The sequence below is a fragment of the Populus nigra genome, chromosome 1 (assembly GCF_951802175.1).
Source record: "Populus nigra chromosome 1, ddPopNigr1.1, whole genome shotgun sequence".
NCBI lineage: Eukaryota > Viridiplantae > Streptophyta > Magnoliopsida > Malpighiales > Salicaceae > Populus > Populus nigra.
This window is the reverse complement of record NC_084852.1, coordinates 17,563,683-17,591,321: the sequence shown is the minus strand read 5'-3', so window position 1 is coordinate 17,591,321 and position 27,639 is coordinate 17,563,683. Positions and strand designations below refer to the sequence as shown.

Below are 27,639 nucleotides of genomic sequence, written 5' to 3'. Positions count from 1 at the left end.
TAAATGAATGCTACTACTTTTCTTCTATATAATATTTTCTGTAAATTAAGCCTCGTAATCGTATGTTACAAATCAAAATTTTTGTGGAGTCGCCAAGACCACAGCCATTTCCTCTTACATTTTTCAACTGGAAAGAGCTTTGGCTAAAGGCAAATAGAATAAAATTGCACAGGCTTGTGCATCTCTTCCAAGCAACCCTGCTCAATTACTTTTTCTGAATGAATTAGTGATACTGTGCCGGAAGGAAGGAGGAAAAACCTGCCCTTCAACAATACCTTTCTATTCGTGCTCGCTCCGGTATGCAATGAAGTGTCTGAGATCATTAGCTTGCATTCACCACCTTTTCAAAACTCAGGCAGTTAAAGAATGCACACCACTACTGCCTCGATACTCTGGCAGTTGCAGACCAAACTGTCCAAGGAATCAGAAAAATGCAGCTTGAGAATCGAATAACCAACCCAATGCCCAAATGTTGCCATACCTCTCCTCGATGTGGTTCTACGGAGGGTCCAAGACATTAGATTGTTCCGGATTGTCAACCATGTCCAATTGCTGAAATCATCAATAGGGAATCACGTATGGCAGCGCATAAACATCAGCCCACTCAAAGTGTAGAGCTTCTGACCACACCGGTGGTGTCTCGTCGACCCCTGAAAATCCAACCTTGGGCTTCTTTGCTTGGGAATTGGTGCTCTGAAATAGCCATTCTTGGTCCTCGAAATCAGAACAATCTTCCATTTTGGGCACTGTAAGCACATAAGGCAGATACTTGGAATCTGGATGGGTTTGTTTCTTAGACACTTCAGCTATTTGATCCGTTAGTGCAGTTGAATGCAACGGCTTCCTTAAAGAGATAGATAGCGGCTGAGTTGTTGAGGAGATTGACAGAGCTTGAGCTTCTATCAAACCATTTATCTTGTGTCCTTTATTATCCACCTTATCATTATTGACAGCCTCCTGCTTACCTTGTATAGCTGCAGTGGGATTTTGGCAAGTTCCCAACATCCTTCCATTCTCAGCTGATAGAGTCAAGGACGAAGCAGGTCTTGGCAACTTATCCGGCTTAATATCATTAGCTGCAATGGAAAACAAAATGGAAGCAGATGCATCAACTTAAAAAAGTATGTGGAGTCTGGACTTGCTGCACAAGTGGTTAATCTCTGTGAAGGCATTTCTGATCAATCAATATCAGAACTTGAAAATCTACACCTTGAATATGAGAAACGGGATTAAAAGAAACATTTGTAGACAAGGTTTCAACAATAGTCATTTGAATTTGACTCACCATGCAAAAATCCATTTGTGTCTGAGTCCTTTCGTTTCTTGATATTTACTTCATGAACAGCACTATTAGTGATCTCCTTCGGAAGATGAGAGGGTTTTACAGTATTATTAGCTACAGCATCAGACCTACCACTTTCCTTCAATTTATCTTGCTCTTTCTTCTTATGCTCACTTTTCTCCTTTGGTTTCTCCTCCCTTTTCTTCTCCTTATCCCTGACTTTATCCTTCTCTTTGCCTTTTTTCTCTTTATACTTGCGTTTATGATTGCTTTCCTTTTGTTTGGACTTATCCTTCCCTTCCATCTTCTCAATGTCTTTCTCCAGTGGTCTTGGCGTCTCATCACATCTAGCTTGAAATGTTGCAGAAAGGCTCTGAGTACTGCCATTAAATCTTGCTTCATCCCTGATTCCTTGACCATCCATGTTTCCATCATCATCTCTCTTGTTCTTTTCTTTTCCATCAACCCAATTGCTAGGGGCTTTCGCCACCAGTCTGACCATTCCCTCATCCCCTTTTGCATCTTTACCAGGAAACCTCTCAAAGAACTGGTTTTTGTCTTCATCTCTGGCTCTCTTTCCCAGCTCTTGTACAAATTTAGAATCCCTAGTATGGTGAGATAAATTGCTGTTAATTTGAATGAGCTTCTGACCATTGTAACCTGAAAATTGCCCAGCAAATTTCTTCTCACCAGAGATGCTATTCTTCTCCCCATCCCTTTCCTTACCTTTCTGAGCACTAATCTCTCCACCATTACCCTCAGATTTCTCTGGAAATTTCCTGCCATCCAAGGCTTTATCTCCATTGATATGCTTTGATTGCCCAGGAAGTTTCCTTTCACCTGAGGCTTTATCTCCTCCATTGTCAAGCTTAGCTTGCCCCGGAAGTCTCTTTTCATCTGATGCGCTACTTTTTTCTCTATCCTTCTCCTTTTTCTCTCTATGCTTTTCCTTTTTGTCTTTCTTATCCCTATGCTTTCCATCACTCCTATCTTTCTCCCTCTTTTCTTTATCTTCTCTCTTCTCTTTATCTTTCTTCTCCTTCTTGGGCTTCTTCTCTCTCTCCTTCTCCTGAAAATTATGGAAAGTGATATGAAATCATTCATCTCAAGAGAATCAGAGAAAGACAGGAATCCATCACATAGGTAAATCATGTAAAATATAGTCAACCCTTTTACTACCCAAAACTTGAGAACAAAATGCAAACAAGACAAATCAAAACTTTGACATGGAAGCCTGCTCTAAGCATCATCCATGAAACAAGGAGAATGCCAGGTACCGCCTGTGTGCCTAAATTATAACTCATTCATTTATCATTGCCAAATTCATCACAATGAAAATCATACAAGAAAATAGGTCAGAGAGGTGAAAGAGATAAGAAACAGCATCCAGGAGCAAGTAATACCCCTGTAGACAGAAATGCCAGAAATAGCCCACCCACCCAAACAATTCCTTCTTCCAAGACCTCTAAGAAGTTGCGGCCAAGGACAGGGAAACTCTATTGACTGCAAGTTCAAAATTCTAACCATCTTATCTGCCTCAAATAAAAACCTGCTCTCCCAGGCAAAGATATTCCCATCCTTTCCACAAAGCCCACAAAGCAGCTCAAATATAGAGTTATAATGGCATCTTTCCATTTCTTTCCACGTAATAAAAGTTGGCAACCATCAGATGGAATAGTATCATTACAACCCCGAACAAAAAAGCTTATGCAGAACATGAGTTATGCCATACTTGTGCAATGGACATGATCCCTGATATTTGAAGCAAAGTACACTTATCTGCAATCTAGCCCCAATACTTGCAACCTTACATTTCTGAACAGGTATTCTAGAACTATAAAATCTCTTTGCACCCCAAATATGAAACTAAAATAGTAAAATCATAAAACGTGATGTGATATAAATGGCCACCAACACCAAATATGAGCGAGAAAATAAACTGCTCTGTTTCTGGAGTAGCATCATACTGATAGGGAAATATAAAAAGGACTCAGAACATCTACCCTGTAAAATCTACACCAAAAAAAAAGCTAAACATTCAGCCTTTCCATTCATCAAATAATTTTTCTAGCATAAGCAAATCTGAGAAGCAACATTGTTGCAAGCCTGCAAGAGACAGTTCAAAGTAAAAGAGGCCACCAAAATGGACACAAATTCACTTGTAGACCCACAAACTTCATCTCCCCTAATTTCGAGTAGAAATTACAGATAGATATAATTAATTCTACCCTTTCAATTGGAATTCACTAAAACAGGAATTGCAGAAAACCAAAGATTTGTGCGTGATCTCAAACACCAAGCACAAAATTGTTAAAAACCACCACTTAATTCCTTATTTAAGGCCGGTTAATTCATTGCACTTTCCAGGGTAAACAGATGCAAACAAAAAGCAGACACTAAAGGAACATTTTAATTGGAGCCAACACAAGAAAGTGTGTTTTTATCTCATATTAATTATATATTTTCAGCTTGTAAGAATCTCTATTATATAGACATGAAACTTTCCACATAGGAGTCAGAGAAACAGGACTTAACCTAGGATTTACCCAAGAATGTTTACCAAAGCAAAACAGTGAACAACCATTCTCAAAACTCTCTATTCGTTCAAATTAGTGGCACAAAAAAAAGGCTTTCCATTGATTAAGATGACAAATAAAAAGGTGCATTATAAGTTCCAAGTTTTTGAGAACAAAGCTTTCCTTTACTGCACTGCATTAAAGATTTTTTTAAAAAAAATGGAACGCAATTCCATAGTCTTTCCATAATTAATATGCTTGTCTGAGCTAATAATACAAATAAAAAATTCTTGTAGAAAACATCATAACAATCAGGGGTCAGATTCATAGAAGAAAAAATACCAGGACTTCTTCCTGATTTCTGATGCAAGAAATTTCTGCAAATACCACACTAAGGATGCTTAATACTCCAATAACATAGCTGAGAAGGCAATGGCCAGACAAATTAAAAAACTACAAATAGAATTGTGAGCCAATAAATCAACCTGGTGTACATGACCAAAAAAATCTACAGCACAAACAAGGAGACAAAATCCAGACTGAGCTTAAAAATAACAAATAAAACAAGAATCAATCAATTTATCAGAAGCATGTAACCACAACTATCTGTAGCAGGTAAATGCCACTTTGTCATCTCATCCAACAAGACCTTTTAGCTCCAAACAAACAGTAGAATTCTTTGTTCACATACAACTAAGATCTTATCTTAGTTTACACAGTGTACGAAAATGAATGTGCTTCATTCAGAAAGGAATATTGTTTCTGTATCCTCAGTAAAACTATTAAGTGACAAGTCTAAGAGTAATTAAATCCAAGACAAGACAGCAAAGACTCTTAAGTATTTAATACCAATGGAAAAACAAAATGGTTCTCATTGGATTGTTTCGATTGAAAGCAAATCAGAATAGAATTCCTTTTGGTGGATATAATAAATATTGTGCTGATTATGCAATGTCATTCAGTGAAAGGCAAGCGTTAACCTTCTTTAGTAAATCAACATCGTCACTCCTGGCCTTCTTTTCATATCCTGGTGGTGGGAAGGGAAAGCAACGCGACATTGAACAGAAACCCAAAACACAAAACAGCAATGCCTTTCACCAAAGAAAATGATTGAATTACTTTCCAGTAGCACTGTTCCGAAAAGGGAATGGACCAGTAACTATGCTCCTGTCCATGCACCATGTCCCCACATTCATTTCCAGCTTCAACACTTCTCCATGAACTCGTATATCACATCCAACAGCCACGAGTTCCAAACCCACCAAAATTCCCTTCACAGTAATGCACACACCAGTGAGACGGAATTCACAGGAAATTAATTTCAATGCAGTACTTTGCCGTTAAAAACAATTAACTTCAATAGCCAAGCTCAAAACTAATCTGCTCGGTTGAATCTGCTATTATACTACACTATACTGCAATAGTTCAACAAAAACTCAGTTGCAATAACTTTGAGAAGTTTTCCTTCTTGACGAAGAACTATACTCAAATTATGTTAAACCAAAAGGTTTCTTGAGAAATGAAAATTGCCCACTACAATCTGATCTTCTATGATGTCTTCTGTGCCAACAAAGAATCATCACCTCCTTTCCCTTAAAACCAAACCCTGGTACACAAATCATTCCCAAGTTCAAGATCAAGCACGAAATATCCAAAGCCCAGAATCCCTTACCCTCCAAGACAACAGAAACACAAATTATTGATCACTGCCAAACAATCCTAAATGTACAATCTTCTTCCATGCCCCAAAAACAAGCAATGCTCAACAATACCACTCCATGCAATCTCAAATTTGCGACAAGCAAAAATTGTCCAATCCACAACTCCAATCACTTGAAAGACAGCTCATTTCCTGCTGTGCTCTTGAATCAAAAACCCTAATCAGTCCAAGATAAAGAAATTCAATAAGTTCCCAATTACGATCCGGCAAAACCCTAACAAGAATAGACCAATAAGCACATAAAATCCAGTTCTCAAACCCCCAAAAAAACCCTTAAATTCAGCTCCAAAGAAAACAAAGAAACAAAGAAACTTGTAGAATATATAAAGAATAAAGGGAATACAAGAGAGACCCTTTTCTTATTAGTACCTAAGTGTAAATGGGTATCAATCAAAAGCCAAAAAGAAAGCTTGATTCAAAGAGTAAACTTGAAGAAAACAAATAACACGCAATTTAGACCAAGAAAATAAAGGGTTGTCTCAAAATCAATAAATCCATCTAATCAGATTACCTTGTCCGCTACAACAAACAGAATATTATTGTAGAGGAACAAGATCTTTCCCTTTCTTTATTGAGTATCTTGAGCTGAAACAACAACAAGCCTTGATCTTTTTTCGTGTTCTGCTTAGTTTTTTTTCTCTGTTTTTGCTATTGTTCTTCTCGGAAAGGGGTTTCTTTTATTTGTCTTCGGAAGTAACACGCGAGAGAGAAAGAGAACAGACAGCAAAGGAAAAAACGTAACGGGAAGGGGGACTTAGGTCCATATAATTTTGTGACTCTCTCTCTCTCTCTCTCTCTCTCTCTCTCTCACTTGTGTGTGACAAAGAAAGAGAGAGAATTGCTTTGAGAGGATGTATTTTCCTCAACTCTTCTTCCAAATATTTTTGCTCACGCTCTAGTTGTCTATCTTGAATTTACGCACCTATATTGAGAATGTTTCTTGCATTGCATGTGGACTCCATTTTATGGGATTGTTTTTAAAGATGATACAGGATCTTGTTGCGATTGTAGGCTAGAAACCTTTCACGTGAAGAATTCCTAGTTTCTAAACCATGTGATCACTTCCACCTGTCAGCAAGTATGAATGTTGTGGTTTTTTAAAAATATATTAAAATAATATTTTTTATTTTTAATATTAATGTATTAAAAATAATTTTAAATAAAAAAATTAAAATTTTTAAAAATTATTGTTCAGCCACTTTCTCAAATCTATCATCTGATTGGAACCGTTCATTACCTAGTATATCTTGTTGAAGTGATTATTGGAATACTTATTATGCATCCATGTTAAGATTTGATTAAACTACACACACATTCATCAAACATCAAAGGTAACCATCTAAACAGTGTCTTAGTGATAGGAGTTTGAGATCAAGAGATTTATTCCCTCTATAATCTCAGGTTCGAGTCTTGTGGTTGCTCATATGATGACCACTGGAGGCTTACATCGTCGTTAACTTCAGGGCCAGTAGAATTAATCGAGATGCACGCAAGCTAACCCGAACACCCACGTTAAACTAAATATATATATATATATATATATATATATATATATATATATAAGCAATCGTTATTGAACATGAAAAGAAAAAAAAATCATGAATACACTGTAAATTTGTTCAAAACAACATGCACATCAACATACATTTGCGATTTGTTATTCTATAGAACAAATCAATAAATTATTCAAACAATAAATAAATCATAAATGGGACTAGAATTGACCTTTATGAGTCATTGGAGTCGGCTAGAGCATGACAAAAATAGTTCTGGGAAAATGGTAGAAACAATACATGTATCAGTGACGGTTTGAGATGAGAGATCTTTTTAATGTGTATGATATCTTCCAATAATTTTCCAATTGTTTGATCTCACATTAGTCCCTTTGTTCTCCTTTTCTTCTCAGTTCGCTTCCTAAACTAGTTATTCTTCTTCTTTTTTATTATTTACTTTGAAAACATATTTTAAAAATACATGAAAAAATTAGGAGGTAAAAAATAGGTTATGAAAATTGTCGTGCTGGAAAAATTAGGAGTAAAAAATGAGTTAGGACAATCATCATATGATATTTACGAGTTAATGTTTTATATATAGAATTTTTTTTTATTAAGTATAAGATATGTCCACAATACACTTATATATATAAAAAAAATATAGTGTTATTTAAAATTTAAATATTATAGGATAATATGAGCAAGTCCTTATACCATCTTAATCAACACCTCGAAAAATAATGATAATGGTTCTAAAAAAAAACATTGATGAATTTTCAAGTCATTTGTTTGACAGAAATGAAGAAAAATGAAATTAATAAATGTTTCAAGTTAGACAAAAAAACATGTTTTAGATTACGATATAATGTAACGTAACATAGGTTGTATTTGATTATTGTTTCAAAACATAAAAAATTATATAAAAAAATATAAAAATATACTTGATTGAAAAGTCAAGGATAAAAATATAAAATAAATTTATATTTATAATATTTTTTAAATAAATTTTTTTACTACATGAAATGCAAAGAAACATGTTTCATCTGCTCTTGTTATCAATTTTTAAAAAAATCTTAAAATAGTAAACAAACATCACCTTAATAATTGTGCAAGATTAAATCCAATTCATATCAAATATAGTTTTCTACTATCTTGAAACTATATATAAATATATTAGAGTTCAATTTTATTCAATTAACTTTTTTAAGAGATAAAACAGATTATAGCTTCAACCAATTTCTTAAAATGTTTTATTGTTTACATGAACAATAAAACACCTTAATATATTTCTTAAATTGTGTTATATCAATTTTGCATCGTAGCTGAGTTGGTTAGCATTAGTGGACACAAATGTTATCTTTATAGTTTAGAAACCCGGCCTGGTGGGTTAACTCGAGGATATAACCGGGCCGGGTTGAAGAAAAAATAAGAAAAGAAAAAACACGGTGTGACCCGGTGATCTAATCAAAAACTCGGTTACAACCCGTTGACTTTTTTTTGCTAAAAAAGATGTTGTTTGATTTTAAAAAAAATAATTAACCCAAGTAACCCGGTGACTCGGTCAAAACCTGGAACCCGGGTCTTTGACTGGGCCGAGTCTAAAAACTATAATTATCTCAATTGTGATAGATAACATGTCATTTGTTACTTTTTTATATATATAAAAATAAGGGATGGACAACATAAATGAAGCCGCGCCTAGTCTTTTTCTATTTTTGTTTTAATTTTTTCCTTTGTTTTCTTTGGATTTTTTTTCACTCCAACAAAAATTTACCAGATTCATTTTGTTTACTCTTTATTTTTAACATAATTTTTAAATACGATTATAATTTTTATTTGAATTCTAATAATATTTTTCTCAATTATTATCTATATGGAAGCGCAAATATCATTTTAATTGTGACAATGAAAGATCATTTATTACTTTTTTTTAATTAGGGGCGGATGATATAAATGAAGCGGGACAGGCGAGCGGGCACGACCCTTTTTCTACTTTTTCATTTTTCTTTTGTTTTCTTTGGGTTTTCTTTATCACCCTAATAAAAAAAAATTCAGATTTACATACTCTTTATTTTTAACACGATTCTTAAACACTATTATAAATTTTTATTTGAATTCTTTTTTTTTCAATTGTTATGTATATGATATAATAATAATAATAATAAATTATTTATGAAAACTTGATTCTATTTTTTAAAAAAAAATTAAATAGATTTTAAATATGATTTTATCATATTTATAATTTAAAAAAACATTATATTAAAACTAATATATTTAAATTCCATGAGTTGTCTTATTCGTAGGTTTTTCAATAATTTGCAAGGATGAGATCATGAATCATCTTGATACGGGAAAAAAAATCATTAAATTATCAAGACAATCCACATCTAACTTGTAGATTCAAATCGATGATGATATTTCAAAGATTATATCAAGCTCTAGTTTAAAACTTTCTCAAAATAAGCCGAGTGGGATATGCTTACAAGGTTACCACTTAATAATTTCATACAAGGTTGGTAGCTCAATCATAAGCTAGTTTTCACTCATTTTATTACATCCTTAATAATGTGAATTACTTTATTTTTAATAACTTAGAAAAAATTGTCACAATCTCTTTATTAAAGTGTGTTTAGAAATATGATTGCGGTTGCTTTTCAAAATGCTTTTCGTGTCGAAATACATCAAAATAATTTTTTTTATTTTTTTAAAATTATTTTTGATGTCAATACATGAAAACGATCCAAAACATATAAAAAAATTAATTTTTAACAAAAAAATTTAAATTTTTTAAAAACACGGGTACTACTGTGTTTTCAAATACTTATTTAGTTGAAAATTTCTTATCCAACTTATCAAAATGGACATATTCAATTTTGTTGTCTCTATTATTTGAACTCTTTAAAATAAAAAATAAAAATAAAATAATGATATATTTTTTCAAATAATGATATATCTTTGAGATAATTAAAAAAGTAAATTTATTGCCACCATGCATAATTAGGTTGAAAATACCGTACTTCAATTTCTTTTTAATAAAAACTTTTTGAACATATTTATGCATAATCATTGTCTTGCACACTAGAGCAATGAGTGATCAAGCAGCAGGAAATTTGATTTTGATGCTCTTTGTTTGGGTTGAGAGCAATTGCACGCGCTATTTACAACGCGTGGTTGACACAAGCTCAATAATAGAAGAGTTTTACACTAAGAAGCCATTAAGCTAGGAGCACGTGGGTAGGTCCCATTTGTCACACCGTACCAATCATCATCAGCACGTGGCACCTCCCTAGCCTATCAAAGCATCTATCTGTCCATACACGTGTCATCATATCACAACCTGCAAAAGAAGATAATCCATCCATTCCATGACACGAGTCTTCTGCCAATGGTATCTTTTATACTGGAGCACGCACAAGGAGCACGGTTGCCTGGCATGTTTTGCCCTAATGGGAAAGTAAAAGGAAAATCTTTCTTCGAGTCCAAAATTCCTTTCCCTAAGAAAAGTTTTACATCATTAAGATTAAGATTTTTTTTTAATGATATGATCTAATTTGTTTTTTAAATTATTTTTTATCTTAATAAAAATTAAATTAATATTTTTTTAAGTAATCTGTTTTTATAATTCTGACATACTAATATAAAAAAATAAAAAATCATTAATTTTATGTGTTTTTAATTATAAAATATTTTTATAAAAATATATTACACCCTGTTTTTTTTTTGTATGGCTATAAATGATATTGTTAATGATAATTTATAAAAAATTAAAAGATATGGCCAAAACATTGTACATATGTGCACTATTCACCGTCTCATATTTCACTGTAAATCTATTATTTAAAATTTTATATTTTTTGAATTTAATCCTTAATTATTATTTTTTGCATGATTGTATTCTTTTATGGCCAAATACGAGGACAATTAAATTAGATTTATAAAATTAAAAGACAAGGGATCAAAATATAAAAAACTAAAAAAATAAGTAACGGTTTCAAAGTTCACACAAAAAGTTTAATTTAGTTCTCAAAATTTATAAATTATACATACATGATGCTTCAATATTTTCTCAATTTAATTTTGGAACAAAGTTCATTTTTGTTATTTTCTAGTCGAGAGATGAGAGATAAATCGCTGAATTTCGATGGTAGAAAGAGAGAAAATATTGTTGGCACTAATTAAGGCTATCAAAATAGTCAATTTTTGTGTCAAATAATTTCATATGATGAGAGGAGTTCAATATATGTGTTTTTCTTTACCTTGAGAGTGCCTAAAAAAAAAGATCTGACACTCAGAAGATTTTTATTTTCATGTTTTAGGATGGTTTCATGGGTTTTTTGAGGTTATGGATGGATTTATCAAGATTTCTAAGATATTTTCTAGACGTTCTAGATCAAAAATAAGTTTTTAGATATAAAATATTCAACCTCAATTTTACGGCCACTATAATGGCTGGAATTTGGGCTAAGTCAGGTGACGCATCGTCTAACTTATTTTTCTCTAGAAGACATTGAGGTGGACAACATGTCATCTGTTGCATTTATATTTTTTAAAAAACGGACCAGACGCTGGCTTGACTTGCCAAACCTAGTGGCGTCTGGCCTCTTTTTTTTTTTTTTTTTAATTTTGGCTTTAAAAAAAATCATGTTTTTTTAAATATGTTTTTTAATTTATATTTAAAGTAATATCCCTTCTCCCTAACTTTTTATTTTTGTGTTTAGTATTTTTTAAAATAATGATTGTTTTTTTAAGTATTTTGTATGTATTTAGTTTTTGAATATGTTTTTCAAATTCATCTATATTTTTTGTTATGTTTTACATAATTGAACTTTGTTTTTATAAATGAAAAATATTTATTTTTAGATAGTATTCCTAATAAGCGCAATGTTATGATATATATTTTTCCCTTTGAATTTATTCAATCAATTTTATGTGCGTGTCTACTTCTACTATCATTTGATTAAATAATAAAATAATTTTAATAAGTAGTGTCATTAAATACAATCGAGTAAACATATCGTGTTGCGATATTAAATATTTTGATCTACATCTGTCTTTCGACTTTTTCATACATGTATTTAGTTATTGTTAATGACTTTTTTTTATTGACACAAATAATTCTTGATTTATGTAATTAGATGCGTGCATAAGCTTTTCAATTTATACTTGATATTTTTATGTAAAAAAAATGTTGAAAAACTTATATGTAAATTTTTTTTGTTAGAAAACAAAATATTTGACCCATAACAAATCACGAGTTAAATTGCTAATAAAGCTATATATATATATAGACACACACATACACTAGACTGGAGGAAAAGCTAAGTACAATCATGAGTGTGATTGCGGTTGTTTTTTAAAATGTCTTTTGCTCGGAAATACATCACAATAATATTTTTTTATTTTTTTAAAATTATTTTTGATATCACTGTATCAAAACAATTCAAAAACAATAAAATATTAATTTTAAACAAAAAAAATTTTCATAATTTTTAAAAACACGAGTTAGACCGCATTCCTAAACTATTTCTAAAATTGATTCATAGGAGGTAAATTGAGCAATTGATACAAAAAAAAATATTAGGGAATCGACATTTGATTTAAATTGATCATACAATTTAATTATGTCGTGCTTAGTAAAAATATTGGCGAATTTACATTTAATAAATATCATGATTTTAAAAAGCAAAATGGTAAAACTGTGTTATTTAACTAAATTCACTCCCATTTTATGGCATGTAACTTAATCCAATCTAATCTCTTTTTTGAGTGAATTTGGTGAGAACCATCATAAGTCACGAGCTCTATAATTGCAAAATAATTAAAATTGAATCGATTGTCTTCGGTTCCCAAAGGGATATTCCTCCAATTAAGATCGAGTTTTTTTTATTAAAATATCTTCACGGGTGAAGATTTAGGGATACGAGAGAGCTATCTTAATTATAATTAGCATTATGTTTTAATTAGCATTTTCTTATATCTTAAATTAAAAATTAAAAATATATTATTTTGAAGTATAACTGAGTAAAATATATTTTAAAAAATAACTCTTAATACTCCTCAACAAAAAAAATAATTCTAACAGAAAGAAATATAAATTTAAGTTTAATTTTTTATTTGGATTTGACAATTTCTTCTTAAAAGAGTTTTGCTATTAACAGTGTATGACATTGTGATGGAAAATTGCTTTTAAAAAAATTTAAAATTTTTTTATTTTTAATTTTATTTTAAATTAATATATTTTTAATGTTTTTAAATTATTTTAATATACTGATAAAAAATAATTTGAAAAGTAATAATTTAAAAAGTAATCATTATTATATTTCTCAGCCCCGTGATATCGTCTCACCAAGAAAATGGAGAGAAGATCTCAAACTGTCAACATTGATTTGGAGCTGACAATCATTGCTGGAATGCAATAAAAACTGGCATATGAATATGTAGAGCTGAAAAGGGAACATTCAGCCCTTCCCCAGATGTATATGCCATGCTGCTAATATTTGTCACGTACAGATTTGATTGAGGACATGAGTTTTCTATTCTATTGCTCTCCCAGCCACAATTCATGGAAATCTATCTCATTGTCTTCAAAAAAGAAAGGAGGGCACGCCCAATGATTTCACTTCAGGTGCCCTGTCAATTATAGTACCAGCTATGGACTGAAGAGCTGAATCTTGCACAAAGATAGCTTTGAATATTTGCCATCATATATGATATTGTGCTTAAGATATATGCATGGATCATTTAACTTCAAATGAATGGTAAAAGCAATGGAAATTGCATCAAATGATTACCATCTCAAAAGTTTCACGTATTTTATATATATTTACATCTCAGAGCCATTAAAAAATTATATAAATCTGTAAAATTAATTGAAACACGCGCTAGCTGACTCGAACACCTATATTAATAATAATAAAAAACTATATTATGCAAATAGTGAGGGCAACACATCATCAATGTTAGGAGAAACAAAACTTTTTATGTATATTATTTATTAATGTAGATATTTAAACTAGTTTATGCATATCTTAACTAAACTCATAAAATTAATGATTATATCCTGATTATCATTATTATTTAACCTGGTACTTCAAGCGTTAAATTCAAGATCAGAAATTGAAGAGTATCATGTCTTGGAAACGCATTTAAATCGTACCTGAGACTTTACAGGCAGTTTCAAGAGAACATCATTCTTGATTTCAGATGGGAGTTCAGGCAACCTACGCATGGTTACTTCTGTCTTGTTTGTTGTTTTCATTCTACGCTGTCCAATGTAGGCAACCTCAAATAAATATCCATCAGCAGGAACCTGCATCTCTTCCACTTTCTATGCGAATTGCATTTTTTATGCTTGGAGATTCCTACCTAGCGAATGACACTGGTGATTGGTTGGAATTGGTTATAAATTATAAGCTAGTCAAATCTGAAGCACGTAACTAGTCATTCACTTGAATAAGATATCTACCAAATTGGCTTTACTAATTTATGTTTCTTCAAACAACTTGACACCATAGGTTCTCAAAGTCAACCCATGAAGTCAGGCTAGGTTTAACAGTTATGGTTTCATATTTCATGGGCCCAGGCTATGTTTTGATCTGGTTTGACTATTAGTGCTTAGTTGAGAGTATCTTGAACTCAAATTATTTGGAATTCTTGAAATATTACATACAAATTAACTCAGATGAATCTAGTAAGAAAAAAAACATGATAGACTTATGGCCACATGGAAAGGAGGATACGACTCACCTTCTGTCCTTGGAGCCTTGCCAGTGAAATTCTAAATTTATTTATGTAGTTCTGTGACATATAATCAACATATATATGCTTTCAAAAGAAATTAAATAAACAGCAAAGAAGAAAAACAAAGAAAGAAAGGAGGAGGTTACTAAAATATAACCTACGTACAGAAGCTGCTTCATTTCATTGTTTCCTCAGCTGACCCCATCATCAAACATTAGGAGAAACAAGACTTTCTATGAAGGTAGAAAGTTGAATTGTGAATCTCTTAGATGCATCTTCTCTTGGGTTATAAAGGACCATGTCCCCTCCATCAAAACATTGCCTTTCTCTGTAACATATACTAGATCAACCCAGTATTTACATCTGGGCAACTCATCAATGCGAAACCTGCTCAAAAGAGTCCAAGAAGCCTCAGGACCATGTTCCTTCATTATCCATGCTTGAAAATAAGATGAATAGATAGATCCATAAAAAGTGGTGTACAAGCATAGGCAGTCTCTTGAGACTTTCAAATCGGTGCTCAAGTAATAAGCATGGTTAATTATATCCGGCACCGGCACTGTCTCCAGGAATTTAGATCAAATGAATCTGTCACAAGTTTTTTGTTTGGTACACTTTCCTTTTGAGCTAGCCAACTCAGAACCCCATTCGCATAAGTGCCTGCACCCTGAATGACAACACTAGATTCCAGGTCCTGAATTGTCCTCCACATATTATTTTTCAAGGTCAAGACCTCTACTTTAGCTCTATAATTAGAACTGTTGTTAGTATAAGTAGAGATGGAACCTCTTACTATTTGTAATCATCAAGCCGTAAATCATAACCACATCTAGAAGTTTTCCATTAGGCACGGGCAATTCCTTGGAGTCTCTTGTAGCTAGATTCCATACAATGATGTGGTTGTCAGAGTCAAAGACTGCACAAACCAAGCCAGTACAAGATCCCACGATTTCAAACTCAGATTCAAGATTCCTCCCAGGAATATTGCCGAGCTGGGTTGTCACGAGATTGTCATCACCATCAGTATATGCTTCAGGGTCTATAAATAGGAAGGGAGAGTTGAAGAGATGGATTCTATGGTGGTTAACATTGTTATCTTGCTTTGAACGTTTGAGGTGGATCTTGGCAAATTCACTGGAGATTCGAGAATGTCATGGCTTGGATACACACTTGAAACGAACCAAACACTTGACAGGTGATATCTCTCCAAAATTCGACTAGTTTGGGAATATTATTTTGGACCAGATAATTAATTAATCTTAACAATTTTTTTTAATTAAAATAATTAATAGTTTATACTTGGTGCTTAGCTAACTAAAACTCCAAATAATTAGTATCTATATAAAAAAAATTTAATGGAGATTTGAATTCTCTAATATTTAAATAAATATTTTTAAAAAAATAAAAAACATAAAAATATTCTATAAAAAATACTCTAAAAATATAAATACAATAAAAAATTAAAGATTATAAGTGATATATTTATATATGGACATAATTTATGCAAAGCTATCTTATTTTCTTAAAAAAAGAAGAAAGGAGGACACGTCCAATGATTCACTTCCGGTGCCCTGTCAATTATAGTACCAGCTATGGACTGAAGAGTTGAATCTTGCACAAAGATAACTTTGAATATATATATCTCAAGCACATCATATAGAAATTGCATCAAATGATTACCATTTCAAAAGTTTCACGTCTTTTTAGCTCTTATTTTATATATATAAAAAATTGATCACAACAATAGTTATGTGTTGTTGAAAGTTAAAATTAAAGACGAACAAAAAAAACTGACTAAATAAAAAAATTGAAAAAAGTAATAGAATAAACAAATTAAAAAGCATAAAAAAAATCAATCAGTTCAATTCGATTTTAATTTTTAAAATTTTAAAATGATTGAACTGAATTAAACCAAACTGGTTAAACCAACATTTAAACCTACTATAAAAAAAAACCCTAAAATTAAACTTTACAAACCCTAAAATTTTAAAATATTCACCCTTAGTTGAAATAAAGAAGCAATTAGGGATAAAAAATAAACAGTTAAAAACTATTTTGGGCAGCTGCCTCGTTGTATTATCCCTTCACTCGTTTTCTCAATGCAAAATAATGGGGTATAACCCATCATCAATATATTTTTTTAATTTTAATTTTAATATTAATACATCAAAACAATATAAAATTAAAAAAAAAATTAAATTTTAGCAAAATTTCATTTGGGTCGCACTTCCAAACATGAGCTAAATTGAATTGAATATCACCATTCTTTATAACCTACATTTGTTGAATCCCATAGTTAGCTTCAGGTAATGGGTCACTGCTGAACCTGAGTAGTCTAGAGAAGCCTTGTTGTTGTATTCCTTCGTAATCCAGGCCTCTGTGAGGTCTACAATCAGTATATACACATATGCAATCTCCTACTAATTTCAAGTCTGCACTCAATTAAGTCATCTTTAGGAGTTTTTCCTTTACCAAAATCAAATGAAACCAGTACACACATTTTACTTTCACCATTTTCCTTTTTTACGAGCCAATGCAAAACCTCATCTGCTAACGTTCCGGCACCCTCTGAGAGAAAACTATAATGGAGATCTTCTAATGGAGTCCACGTTACTTTTAAAGGTATAGACCTCCGCTTTAGCCATCACTAACGACATGAAAAATATTTATGTCTTTTTGGTTTTAAACATTCAAAAACATATAATAAGAAAATTAGGGGTGAGTAAAAAAACTAAAAACCCCATTAAACCGAGAAAACCGGAAAAAAAATAACCGAACCGTGAAAAAAACTGATTAAACCAATTAAAATGTTGAAAAAACCGACTAGTTCGGTTTGGGTTTTATAGGCCTGAAACCAAAAAAAATAAAACCGAACTGAATCAAACCCAAACCGGAAAAAACCGATCCAAACCGGAAAAAACTGAGCCAAATCGGTTTGAACCGATTTTTATCCTAAAAAACCGAACCGCAACCGGTCGGTTTGAACCGATTTCGGTTTTTTTAAAAAAAATAATTCGGTTTGGTTACTTTTTTTTTTATAAAAACCGAACCGAAAATGATCACCCCTAAAGAAAATACAAACACACAGACCCATCTTTTTTACTAATTTAACTCGTACACCCGTACAATTACAAATATTTACACATCATTGTCATTACCATAAATCATAATAAAAAGACATAAAAAATTGTCTAAAACCTAAAATGGATCTTCCAAAGGCTAAGGATAGCTTGGAGAGGTGGCTGGAATAGTGGTGGCGTGTGGATTTACGCGCTGTCATTGATTGAAGGGCAAAAACTAGTGGATCTGATGCTCCTTAGTCTCATCTTCACTCCAACGCCAGCGATGCTCCTTCACACTCTCTGAAGAAAGAGATCTACCTTTTCAAAGCTCTGGTCCCCTCTCTCCCTCCCTCCCTCTCTCTCTCTCCACCGGTTCGTCGGTGTCTTTCTCTGCGTCGGTTTGAACCGATTTCGGTTTTTTTAAAAAAAATAATTCGGTTTGGTTACTTTTTTTTATATAAAAACCGAACCGAAAATGATCACCCCTAAAGAAAATACAAACACACAGACCCATCTTTTTTACTAATTTAACTCGTACACCCGTACAATTACAAATATTTACACAGCATTGTCATTACCATAAATCATAATAAAAAGACATAAAAAATTGTCTAAAACCTAAAATGGATCTTCCAAAGGCTAAGGATAGCTTGGAGAGGTGGCTGGAATAGTGGTGGCGTGTGGATTTACGCGCTATCATTGATTGAAGGGCAAAAACTAGTGGATCTGATGCTCCTTAGTCTCATCTTCACTCCAACGCCAGCGATGCTCCTTCACACTCTCTGAAGAAAGAGATCTACCTTTTCAAAGCTCTGGTCCCCTCTCTCCCTCCCTCCCTCTCTCTCTCCACCGGTTCGTCGGTGTCTTTCTCTGCGTTGTAGTTGATGACTAGGCTCGAGGTTGTCGGTGGCCGCGATGGACGTTGTAGGAAGAGGTGCTAGGGTGTGTTGTAGGTCGTTGATTTGAAATGGAGAATAGTCGTCGGTGGATGAATTTGCTGCCAAATTAAGGGGAATTATTGGCATCAGTAGAGAAAATGTTTGTTGGTGGTTTTTTTTTTTTGCTGGTCTCTCTAACTAATTCTCCCCTTTTCTTTTGTGTGTAGTATAACCATATATTTATAGGCAAACAAATTTCTTTGGCATGAAAGCAAAGCAAACCAAACCAAGATTAACCATTTGATTTTAAGAATAAATCTCAACTATTCATTTAATAACTTGGAGGCAAAGCAAAGAAAAATAAACCCTTGGATTAAGAGAATGATTGCTTGGTAAGAGGATTTTTAATTTTTAAATTGATCTTTTTTAAAAAAAAAAATTCTTTGAAAAAGACGCTGCAAACAATGCAAATACGTCAAAAATATATTTTTAGGTTTTTTGTTGTTATTTGCTATTTTTGGTTTTTTTTCAAAAATTTATCAAAAATTAGGTAGCAGCATTATTTTTTTCTCTATCGTAATTTCAACCTTCAATATTAAATATATTGGAAGAGGGATTTAATATTTTTTTTCTTTCTATGAATATATGTCGATCTTAATTCTTATGATCCAGATAACAATTTTAACAAGTTAACCCGAGTTGATTCAGATCAATTGTTTTTTGGGATGCTTTTTTCTAATTGATTTTATTTTCAATTTCATCCTTAAAATTGAGTTGGTTGGAAATTAGATTTCATAATTTTTTATTTTCTCTTTTTATAGGGTTATCTCAATGTCATTGCCCGGATTCATTTTGTTGTGTCCTTTTTTTAATTTAGCTTTATAGTTTTTTTTTTTTTACTTTCTACAGGGTTATCATGATCTCATGACTTGAGTTGCGGATTTGACAGGTTAACTCGGGTTGCTCGATTCAGTTTTTAAGTGATTTTTTTTTCAATTTCACCTTCCAACAAGTAGATCTATTTTTTTTATTTAGTTTTTTTTTCAATTTCATTATTTAATATTAGGTTGTTTGAGAATTTAACTTCGTGATTTTTTTAATTTTCTTTATGTCGAGTTATCTAGTCTTATAGATTGAGTTTTTTTTTTCTTGATTTCAACCTTCAACATTGGATATGTTGAAAATGGAGTTTTGATATTATTTTTATTTGTGTTTTATGAAGTTATCCTGGTCTCATGATCTACGTCACGAGTTTCATAGGCTAGTCCAGGTTGCTTGGGGAGTTTTATCATTTTTTTTATTTTTTTATTTCATCCTTTAACACTGGGTTGGTTGTAATTTGATCTTCATAAATTTTTTTATTTATTTTCCATGGAGTTATCTTGATCTCATAACCCAGGTTGTTGGTTTAGTTTGACAAGTTAACCCGGGTTGACCCAGGTAGATTTTTTTTGTTCTTTTTCAAATTTAATATTTTTTTTTCAATTTTTTCCCTCAATATTAGATTGATTAGGAATTGATATTTATAATTTATTTTGATTTTCTTTTTATAGGGTTACCATGGTCTCATAACCGAAATTAAAGATTTAACAGGTTAACCCAAATTAATCCAATCTATTTTCATCTTAATATTTAATAACAAATATCATCCAATATATTACGGTATCAATATTTTCTTAAAAAAATAATTCAATATACATGATATTTTAAATTCATGATTAATTATTTTATATAAAATATATTAGTAACACTATATAATAATAATAATAATAATAATAATAATAATAATAATAATAATAATAATAATAATAATAATAATAATAATAATAATAATCTCATTCGCAACATAAATACATGCACAAAAAATCAAGTTGAGAAGCTAAGGACTGTCTAATTGGCCACTAAACTGAATTAATTAACTATAATTAAAAGGGATCAGTGTTTCACTATAGCATTGGCTATTGTTCACTGTGAGTGAATTCGCTGTGAATTGCACTGTTCTGCACTGTGGATGCATTGTGAGGGCTTTCACTGTGGATCGCACTGTTGGTAAGGGCTAAGCCTATGGGTGAGCACTCCCAGTGCACACGTGGCGCTTGGGCTCTACTTATAGGTTGGGCACGCCCCTAACATATGTGGCACTTGGGCTCTGCCTATGGGTTAGGCACTCCCCAACGCACACGTGGCACACCCCCAGCGCAGGCGTGGTGCTTGGGCTCTGCCTATGGGTTGGGCACTCCCCAACGCACACATGACGCTTATGCCTCGTTGGGTTGGGGACATGTAATACTTGGGTCATGGCTAAACACTCAAGGGAAATGGGTCTAGCGTCAGGACTCAAGATCAATGAGTCTAGCATAAGGACCCAATTCTATTATTTTTGTTAGAATATAAAGTATTCATCTCAAAGATATTATTGTTATTGTTATATTATTATTTTTATAATAATTCAAAGTTTTAATATAAAAAATATTATTATTTGTGTTCTAAATATTATTGGAATTAAAAATAATATTATTTGTGTTATGAATATTATTATTTTTACTAATCAAAAGTATAAATATTAAAAATATTGTTTTTTGTGTTATAAATATTATTATTTTTATAATAATCAATATTATTAATAAACAATTACTAAATTAGAAAAAATTTATTCTTAATATTGAAAAACAACCAAAGATGTGATTTGAAAGGTAAGATTAAAAATTACTTTCAGTATTACTATTATCATCATTAATAGATTTTAAAAAATTGTTATTACTATCAAAGAAAAACCACGTGAGGACACATGGCGGTTGGGCACACCTCCTGCGCACACGTGGCGCTTGAGCTATGCCTATAGGTGGGTACTCCCAGCGCACATGCGACACTTGAGCTCTGCGTATGGGTTGGACATACCCCTACGCACACATGACGCTTGGGCTTTTCCTATGGGTTTGGGACAAGTGGCGCTTGGGTCATGGCTAAGCACTCAAGGGAAATAGGTTTGGCGTCATGACCCAAGATTAATGGGCCAAGTATAAAAACCCAATTCTATTGGGTCCTTCATCAAGACTCAATGTTCATGGGTCTTAAGATTCTAAATATTATTATTTCTTTTTGAAATAGTATTATTTATATTATAATTAATATTATTAATTAAATAATTAATAAATTTGAAAGAAAATATTATTATTTATATTATAATTTTTTATGACATTTTTAAAAAATAAAGAGTGAGCCCGTGGCGTAATACTCAACAATTTTAAGTAATGATATAAAAAATATTATAATTTGGGTTGCCAATATTATTATTTTTCGTAGTATTCATCTCAAATATATTATTATTTTTATAAGAATTCAAAGTTTTAATATAAAAAAATATTATTATTTGTGTTCTAAATATTCTTGGAATTAAAAATAGTATTATTTGTGTTATAAATATTATTATTTTTACTATAATCAAAATAATATGCTGATATCAAAAATAATTTTTTTTAAATATTATTTTAATATATTTTTTAGTGAAAAATATTTTAAAAAACAACAACAATCACACTCCCAAATACACCGTAGTACCCAAAAACAAAAACCCTTCAACCCTTCAAGATGCCACATCAAATTTCAAATTTATTTATTGCAGTATCACACGAGCTGCGCGCATCAATAATTAATAAGCATCCCTCATGCTAAGAAACTAGATATAGAGCAAGCAGAACAATCTTTACTGGAAAGTAGAAACCAGAAAGGAAAGAAATTCTTAAACTCCAGAGATAATATCTATTTAGATATATTTTAAAATTCAATAATTCTTAAAAACCATTATAAAATAAGAATTATTTAAATAGGTGCTAGATAGACCTAACTTGAAATGGAAACAAATCATACAATAACAAGGAAAATAAAAATAAAAAATCTAAAAATAGATCAAATTCCGAAACAATATTTTTTAGGCCTAATTTGGGTATAATTATGAACTCCGCTAGTTACAAAATCTCAAAAAGCTCCTTTTTTTCATAGGTTTCAAGCTTGTAGAACACATTCACACAATTTTAAAGAGATTAAAACTTGCTGTAATGTATGAGTTGTGTATATGTTTACACTTACGTATCTGTTGTGTCTATACAAAAGGGAAGAAACAGCACAAACTCTATCAAACTAACACTAAGAGATTAAAACTTTATCTGCTATCTCTTGGAAGAGAGTCCTTGGTGCTGCTGCAGCTGCTGGACAGTGTTGTTGTGTCAACATGACAACGGGTTTGGTAGATATCTCCAGTAGTCATCATCAATCAGACCTCGAAGTGGCACCATCGCTGGGATTAATTCTCCTCTGACAATCCATGACAACACTACAACGATGGCCTTGAATTGTTTTCCATATATTGCTTTTTAACGCAAACACATCCGCTTTAGTTTCAGGCTTAGAGGCATCAGTAATGTTGGAGAAAGTAGAGATGGAACCTCTTAGTACTGTTCTGTAATCATCAAGCTGGAAATCATAACCAAATCCATTCAAGAACGTATCAGCTTCCAAATAATCCTACATGGCCAATTCCCTGGACTCTCTGGTTGATGGATTCCAAGTGTAGATGAGCAGATTACGAGCAAAATTTCACAAATCAAGTCATTACAAAATCCCAAGATTTCAATAAAAGATTATCCGGGTGATAACTTAACGGCCTCAAAAAACCTCAAATGCCCAAATATTAAAAAACATGGGTCCTATAGAGTTTTACAGAAAAGACAATTCTTTATTAACAATGCATCCTATGTTTATAGGATTGGAGAAGTGCAGTATATGTAGGACTATACAACGTAGGATAAGATGAGAGTGATACAGGGATAAGATATAGCTAATCTAAGGATAGAAATCAATAACTGTTACAGCTGATCTAGTGATAGAGATCAATGCAGTTACAATTACGTGATTTCCTTTACACGCCCCCGCAAGATAGGCGTTCCATCAGATAAGCCTATCTTGGAGCATAATGTTTGAAATTTCTTACGAGACAAAGCTTTGGTGAGGAGATCGGCCAACTGATCGTGAGTGCTGACATGAGATACCTGGAGCATTCCTTTAGAAACCAGATCACGGACAAAGTGAAAATCAATTGCAATGTGTTTCATTCGTGAGTGTAGTACATGATTAAGACTTAATTGAGTAGCACCAATATTATCATAAAATATGTTTGGAGGTTTGGTTATTGGAATACCAAGTTCACGAAGTAAAGAACGGATCCAAATAATTTCTGAAGTGGCAGAAGCAAGAGCCCGATACTCTGCCTCAGTGGAAGAGCGTGCAACTGCACGTTGTTTCCGTGTACTCCAGGAAATGGGACAGTCTCCTAGAAAGATAAGATAGGCAGATGTGGAAACTCTGGTATCCTTATCACCTGCCCAATATGCATCAAAGAACCCTTGAAGATTGAGATTATTAGTGCGCTTGAGTAGAATTCCATGATGAAGAGTACCTTTTAGGTAACGCAGAACACGTTTGGCAGCAATCCAATGAAGCTGAGATGGTTTTTGCAGAAATTGAGCCAGCTTGTTGACAGGAAATGAGATATCAGGCCGAGTCAGAGAAAGATATTGGAGAGCTCCTATAACGCGACGATATGCAGTAGGATCAACAGAAGAAGAGCCATCATTAAGTTGTAGACAATCCTTAGTGGCAAGAGGGGTCTTTACAGTCTTAGCACCATCCATCTTGGTGCGTGTCAGGAGATCACAAATATATTTGTGTTGCGACAGAAATAACCCTTGTTTGACAGAGAACACTTCAACCCCGAGAAAATAATGCAATGAGCCAAGGTCCTTCAATGAAAATCGAGTGCTGAGGTGTTTGATAATTTTAGACATAGATGCATAATCACTTCCAGTGATTAAAAGATCATCCACATAAACCAGAAGGAATATTGTAACCCCATCACATGTGTAAATAAATAAGGAAGAGTCAGACTTGGACTGCTGAAATCCTAGCTGAAGAAGAGAAGTGCGCAATTCTTGGTACCAAGCACGTGGGGCTTGTTTTAAGCCATAGAGAGACTTCTTTAACTTGCAAATATGAGAGGGCAGAGTAGAATCAATGAAACCTGGAGGCTGAACCATAAATACATTCTCTTGTAGTTGGCCATGCAAAAATGCATTATTCACGTCAAGCTGTCGAAGTGGCCACTTGTTGGTAACAGCAATAGAGAGAACAGTTCGAATGGTCACTGATTTCACAACAGGACTGAAGGTCTCAGTATAGTCAAAACCATGTTGTTGATGAAACCCCTTGGCAACCAGTCGTGCTTTGTAGCGAGAGATACTGCCATCAGAATTATGTTTAATTCGAAAGACCCATTTGCATCTGATAGGTTTAATGGTGAAGCTAGGTGGAACAAGCTCCCATGTGCCGTGTTTAACCAAGGCAGTAAACTCCTCAGACATGGCATTGCGCCACTTTGGATCCTGTAATGCTTGAGACACACAGGTTGGCTCTATAGGTGAAGGAAGAGGATATTTGGTGGTAAGGTAAAGTTGTTTTGGTTTATGAATATTATTCATAGATTTGGTGGTCATGGGATGTGTACGAATGGGTTGTTGTGAGGCTGCAGGACTGGTATGTGGATGGATGTCTGTAGATAAGGATGAAGCAGTAGGAGAACTAGTCAGCATGGTGGTAGTCGAGGATGGTGGCAATCCAATGGAAGGCACTGCTGGTATATGAAGATCTTGTGCTTTAACACCTGAAATTGACAGAGAAGGCATAGTGACAGGGGCAAAGGTCGAAAAGGGAAAGTGACTTTCATCAAAAACCACATGGCGAGATAAGTAAATGCGTGAGGAATTAAGATCCATACATTTATAAGCACTTTGTGTGGTTGAGTAACCGAGAAACAGACAAGGCATGGATTTTGAGTGTAGTTTACTGGTTGTGTAAGGTTTTAACCATGGATAACATTGACAACCAAAAATGCGCATTTTTGTATAATCAGGTAAGCGACCAAATAGACACTCAAATGGACTTCGATTTTGTAAAACAGAAGATGGCATGCGATTTATCAAGTAAACCGCTGTCTGAAAAGCATAGGACCAATAGGATGGAGAGAGATGGGCTTGACTTAATGGAGTTAATCCTGTTTCAACAATGTGACGATGACGTCGTTCACTGGTGCCATTCTGTTGAGGGGTATGGGGAGCTGTAGTTAGCCAACTAATGGAATTAGAAGAGAGATAGTTGCGAGGAGCATAATATTCTCCCCCATTATCAGAGTATAAATGCTTGATTTGAAAACCAAACTGTTTTTCAAGCAAACCTTTTAATTGGCAAAAAATGGACCGAACATCACTTTTTCGACGAATTGGAAATAACCAACAATATTTGGTAAAATGATCAATAAATAGGACATAAAAACAAAATCCATCAATTGAGTTTGAAGATGCAGGCCCTCAAAGATCTGTATAGATGTATTCAAGAGGATGAGTACTGGTAAGAGATGTAGAAGAAAATGGTAATTTATGACTTTTATTGCATTGGCAAGCAGAACAAAGTGATGGTAAGGAAGGACGAGACCCGACAACAGGAAGAGAAAAACGACGAATAATAAAATCAACAATTTTATTTGACGGATGCCCAAGTCGTTTATGCCATCTGTCAGATGTTGTTCGTTCACCAACAAATGCTAAAGCAGAAGATTGGATTGCAGCAGAGGGCATTGGCATTGGATAAACACCATCCTGACATTTACCGCGAAGAATAGTCGCCCCCGTGCTCCGATCCTTCACAAGAAAATAAAATGGATGAAACTCAATAGAAACATTATTGGAACGAGTGAAATTATGAACAAAAATCAGATTCTGATGAATATTAGGAACACAAAGAATATTTGTGAGTTTAAAGGATTTTGAGGCAGAGGGAAGAGTCATAGAGCCAACATGGGTGACTTGCAAACCTGAGCCATCGCCAATGACAACTTGATCAGTGCCATCATACTCTGAGTGAATAGACAAATTAGCAAGATCAGAGGTAATGTTGTGAGAAGCAGCTGAATCCATAAGCCATTTTTTTTTTATCTTTGGTCCCACTAGAGGATGCACAATTCACAGAATTATTACTCTAAACCACACAACAGGTCTTTGCTGAGTGGCCAACTTTGTCACATAACTGACAAATAATTTGAGGCTTACCAAACCATTCTCGACGACTATGCTGATTATGGTTGGTGCGATTTTTTCCGGAGAAACCATTGTTAGAATGTTGGTTACGATGAAATTTGGAGTGCACTGGACGACGTTGAGTGTTGTTTGTAGTAGCAAGAGTGATAGAATTTGAAGCTTCAATACGTTTTAGATAGCTTTCATGGGAAACCAACATATCATGAAGTTCTTCAAAGGTGAGAGAAGACTCACGATTTCGAATGAGTGCTGCAATGTCACGAAATTCAGAGCCAAGACCATTTAGAGCATAGAGGGTTATGTCATCTGCTGAGATTGGGGAGTCAATCACTGCAAGTTCATCAATAATAACTTTGATGGTATGAAGGTAATCTGAGACTGAGTGAGACTCTCTCTGAATGAGAGTTAAATTTTCCTTAAGTTGCATAACACGAGAACGTGAGCGATTGGCATACAATCGTTGCAATTTAGACCATGCATCATGAGCAGTAGATGAAGCAGCTATGAGGGGCATAACTGATTCAGAAACAGATGCAAGAATGGCATGAAGTATCAGCTTGTCTTGCCTCAGCCAACGCAAAAAGGCTGGATTTGGAGCATTTGCAGAGGCTGAGCCATCAGGGGAGATGTTTGGAGGAAGCGTTGATGATGGGCAGATAGTAGTGCCGTCAATATAACCCTGGAGATCATAGCCTATAAGCAAGGATGTCAGCTAGGCACGCCATAACAGAAAATTGGTGGAGGTCAATTTCAAAGGTAATTGAGAGCCAGCATTGAAGGCAACAAGAGTAGTCTCATTATTGATAA

General features: G+C 33.3%; 1 protein-coding gene across 1 annotated transcript; it reads right to left on the bottom strand.

The window, feature by feature from the left end:
- Positions 1-6,391, bottom strand: LOC133703211 (uncharacterized). Its single transcript, XM_062127672.1, has 4 exons — positions 6,030-6,391; positions 4,779-5,675; positions 1,286-2,351; positions 1-1,076 (listed from the first exon to the last, which is right to left on the bottom strand). Exons 2-4 carry the CDS (start codon positions 4,854-4,856, stop codon positions 562-564), a joined length of 1,659 nt encoding a protein of 552 aa, XP_061983656.1. The 5' UTR covers positions 4,857-5,675; positions 6,030-6,391; the 3' UTR covers positions 1-561.
- Between the last annotated feature and the right edge of the window lie 21,248 nt (positions 6,392-27,639).